General features: G+C 33.1%; 1 protein-coding gene across 1 annotated transcript; it reads left to right on the forward strand.

Annotated features, from left to right (window-relative positions):
• Positions 1 to 466: 466 nt before the first annotated feature.
• Positions 467 to 2,010, forward strand: LOC145793118 (putative germin-like protein 2-1). The gene is made up of 2 exons (XM_082875703.1): positions 467 to 728; positions 1,308 to 2,010. The coding sequence occupies exons 1-2, from the start codon at positions 611 to 613 to the stop codon at positions 1,856 to 1,858; spliced, it is 669 nt and encodes a 222-aa protein (XP_082731829.1). The 5' UTR covers positions 467 to 610; the 3' UTR covers positions 1,859 to 2,010.
• The last annotated feature ends 1,541 nt before the right edge of the window (positions 2,011 to 3,551 follow it).

A 3,551-nucleotide genomic window follows, 5' to 3' on the forward strand; every position in this document is an offset into this window, starting at 1 on the left:
TAAATTGAGACAAATTATAATTTATAATGTGTAGGGATAGACAAAATGGTAACAGGTGATAATATTTAACAATCTTTAATTTAGAATTAAATGATGAAATTATGCTTGCATTGTGTCTTTATGAATCAAGTCAAGAGATAGTGGAATACTGTCTTCCCAAGATGCAAAAATAGTCGGATACTAATAATTTACAGATGATTATGCATATCTGGTGTGGTTGAAATTGTCCATTATAAAAAATTAAAAAAAAAAATTAAAAAAAAAAAGATGAAATAGAAAAGTCAATAGAAGCATTTCAATAAGCAGTAAGAAAAAAGATATTAGAAAAGGGTTTAGTTGTTGAAGAACCGTTCATCATTGAATTAAATGGCCAATAAGGAAAGAAGCTACCCATTGACGACTTGGTAATTCTTCTCTCATTAGCATTGGAAAATACTTAATAAAAAATTCAACTACTCTCATCCATCTATATCTATAAATAGACAGGCTTTCCATGCTTAGATATCTGTCTCCTTCTTCAAGCAATTAGGCATAGAAATTCCAATTTGCTTCCCAAAAAAAAAAAAAACAGCTACTGCAATATTTTGTTTGTTGTTTCCGAGTGATAAAAATGGGCACTCACTTTATCCTTGTAACCATAGCTATTATGGCGTTGGCTTCCACACTTGTCTCTGCTTCAGACCCTAGTCCTCTACAGGATTTCTGTGTTGCTATTAATAACTCCGATGGTATATTTCATGCTCATCTCTATCTCCCAACTTTAAGCCTTCCAAACTTAAGTTTTAGATTTTGAAATATGATTTTAGTGACAAAACTTATTCAAAGCAGTTGTATTTTGATAATAATTAAAACCTCAATTTTTTTCGTTGGAATTCATGTCAGTTTTTCATTTTGAAGTCAAATATTGATTGATTAATTGTACTTTTGGTAACATAAATATGTTTTTGTGTCATTTTGATAATCAATATTTTAGTAGTGCCAATTTCGTATTCAAAGTATTAAATATGTATTAAAATTGTCTCCCTCGCTGACATCGTCAATATTCATCATCAAAATAAGTAGTATTTTCTGAACATAAAATAACATTAGCTAAAAAAATGGTTAATTACACTTTTGGTCCTCAAAATATAAAATATATTTCATGTTGGTCTCCAACATTTTAATTGTTTTAATTTGTAAAGGAAAAATTTTTAATTTCTTAGATGTCATTATTGTAACATTATTGAAAATTAGTTAGTCTATATGTTATATTTTATTTCTTTCACCCAATCTTACTGAAGCACAACTCCATTTCTTTTGCATTGTAGTGTTCGTGAATGGCAAAGTTTGCAACGACCCAAAGCTTGCCACAGCAGATGACTTCTTCTTTTCAGGCCTCCTTACTCCTCAAAACACATCGAACCCAATTGGGTCAAAGGTTACTCCCGTAAACGTTATCCAAATACTAGGCCTCAATACTCTCGGCATCTCCTTAGCTCGCATTGACTTTGCACCTTATGGCCTCAACCCACCCCACACGCACCCTCGTGCAACTGAGGTCATCGTGGTGTTGGAAGGTACTCTCTATGTCGGCTTCGTGACCTCCAACACTAACAACCGCCTCTTTACAAAGGTCTTGTACCCAGGAGATGTTTTTGTGTTCCCACAGGGTCTCATTCACTTTCAATTTAATAATGGAAAGACTAATGCAGTAGCTCTTGCTGCCTTAAGCAGCCAAAACCCCGGAACCATTACAGTTGCTAATGCAGTGTTCGGGTCAAATCCAAGGATTTCTGATGATGTTCTTGCCAAGGCATTCCAAGTGGACAAGAAGGTGGTAGATTATCTTCAAGCTCAATTTTGGTGGCCCAGCAACTAGAGAAAGAAAGAATGGAGAACCTATGAATCTATTATTTGTTAAACTTTAATTAAATATGATGCAATATAGCATAAATAAGTGGATTGGCTGTGGATGATTTCCTTAAGATTGTTTTCTTATGATTTTATAATAATGAAGTTTGTTAAATAGTACTCCTTGCCTCTCTCCTCATACAATGATGACACTCTCATGATATTTTTTTAGGCTCCCTATTGATATAATAATGACACTCTTGATCTTTCTTGGAGTAGTTACCAGTAAGTCCCATGCACAAAATTCAAAATCCATCTAATTCCAAAACAAAACACTTACATCAATTAGTCCTACATATTTTTAATTGTTACCAAAAAATTCTTTTTTTTTAATAACTTTAAAAATGTTGCTACATCCCACCACTGTCGATTTTCCGTCAAACGGTCACTAGAGACTCGCCGGAATATTCAACATCATCGATCGGGAAGTCACCGGAAAGTCACCGGAGTATTGTTGGAATTTCGCCAGAGTGTTCTGAACGTCACTGGGAGTTGTCGAAATGTCCAAAATGTTCGTTGAACATCAAGAACATCATCGGAGACTCACCGGAATGTCCAGAATATTGTCGGAAAAAAAAAGAATAAATGAAAAAATTATAGTGAAAAAAACATAGCAAAATGTGCTAAATATTAATAAACTAAATGGGAAAAAAATAAAAATAACAACAAACAACAATGGGAAAAGTATATATTATTTTTTAATTTTTGTAAGATTTAAACAAATAATCTCTAATATTGATCAAATTGAAATGTATGTTTTGAAACCATAACAAGCATGATTCTATTAAGCATTTATCCTTATTAATCAAACTGGAAAACATGTTATGAAACTGCAAAATTTTATAGTTCTAAAGAATGTTATGAAACTATAAAATTTGACAGTTTTAAAGCATGATTCATTTTAGCAACAAAAAACCGAAACTATAAAATTTTACAGTTTTCAGCGCCTGTAACTAAAACTTAAAAACAAATTGTTCAGAACTTGAAAATTTTCTCCATTAAAATAGGAAAATAGAAATATGTAGTAGAGAAAAGGTAGAAAATTTGAGAAATCGAAGGAGAGAAATAGATATAGAGAGAATATTGTACTTCAGCAACTATTTTTGGTTTAGATCTAGTTGGATCTCATGTAGATTTTCTCAGATATGATGTAGATTTGAGTATATCTACTCATTTGCTTCGCTGAAACTCGTTTCTTTCGCCGTCAGTTAGAGTGAAGTAAAGAGTCAATAGTCAGTGGTTGCCGGTGAACCCCAAGCAATGATGGTCGTCAGTCACCGATGACTATATATTAGAAAGAGAAAGAGAAGAAGTAAGGTATGATCGACGGTCACCGAAAATCATGAAGAGAAAGAGGTAGAGAAAAACAAATGCACAAAGAAGAATGAAGATGAAAAATATATAGTGGACTTTTGAGAGTATTCAAAAGGTTGTGGGACTACATAGACTTATCCTCTCTTAAATAGGACTTTCAAGTAATTTGCCCATCTTTCTTTAGGCTCTCATATCAATAGCTAGGAGAAGGCAATGGACCATAGAACTTTTGTTAATTGAAATCTTCCAATTAGTTTCGTCATAACATTGGCTCGAAGATGGCCTGACTCAATTGAACCCTAAAATATATGGGCTGGGCATGGGTTGATGGATAGGACTTGTGGGCT

The sequence above is a fragment of the Camellia sinensis genome, chromosome 6 (genome assembly GCF_055761805.1).
Source record: "Camellia sinensis isolate YWXY chromosome 6, ASM5576180v1, whole genome shotgun sequence".
NCBI classification, from domain to species: Eukaryota; Viridiplantae; Streptophyta; class Magnoliopsida; order Ericales; family Theaceae; genus Camellia; species Camellia sinensis.

Bases quoted from the DNA above. Each gene is read 5' to 3' on its own strand.
- LOC145793118 (XM_082875703.1), top strand. From the start codon at position 611: ATGGGCACTCACTTTATCCTTGTAACCATAGCTATTATGGCGTTGGCT. The intron at 729-1,307 runs GTATATTTCATG...TTTGCATTGTAG, and splicing joins TGCTATTAATAACTCCGATG to TGTTCGTGAATGGCAAAGTT.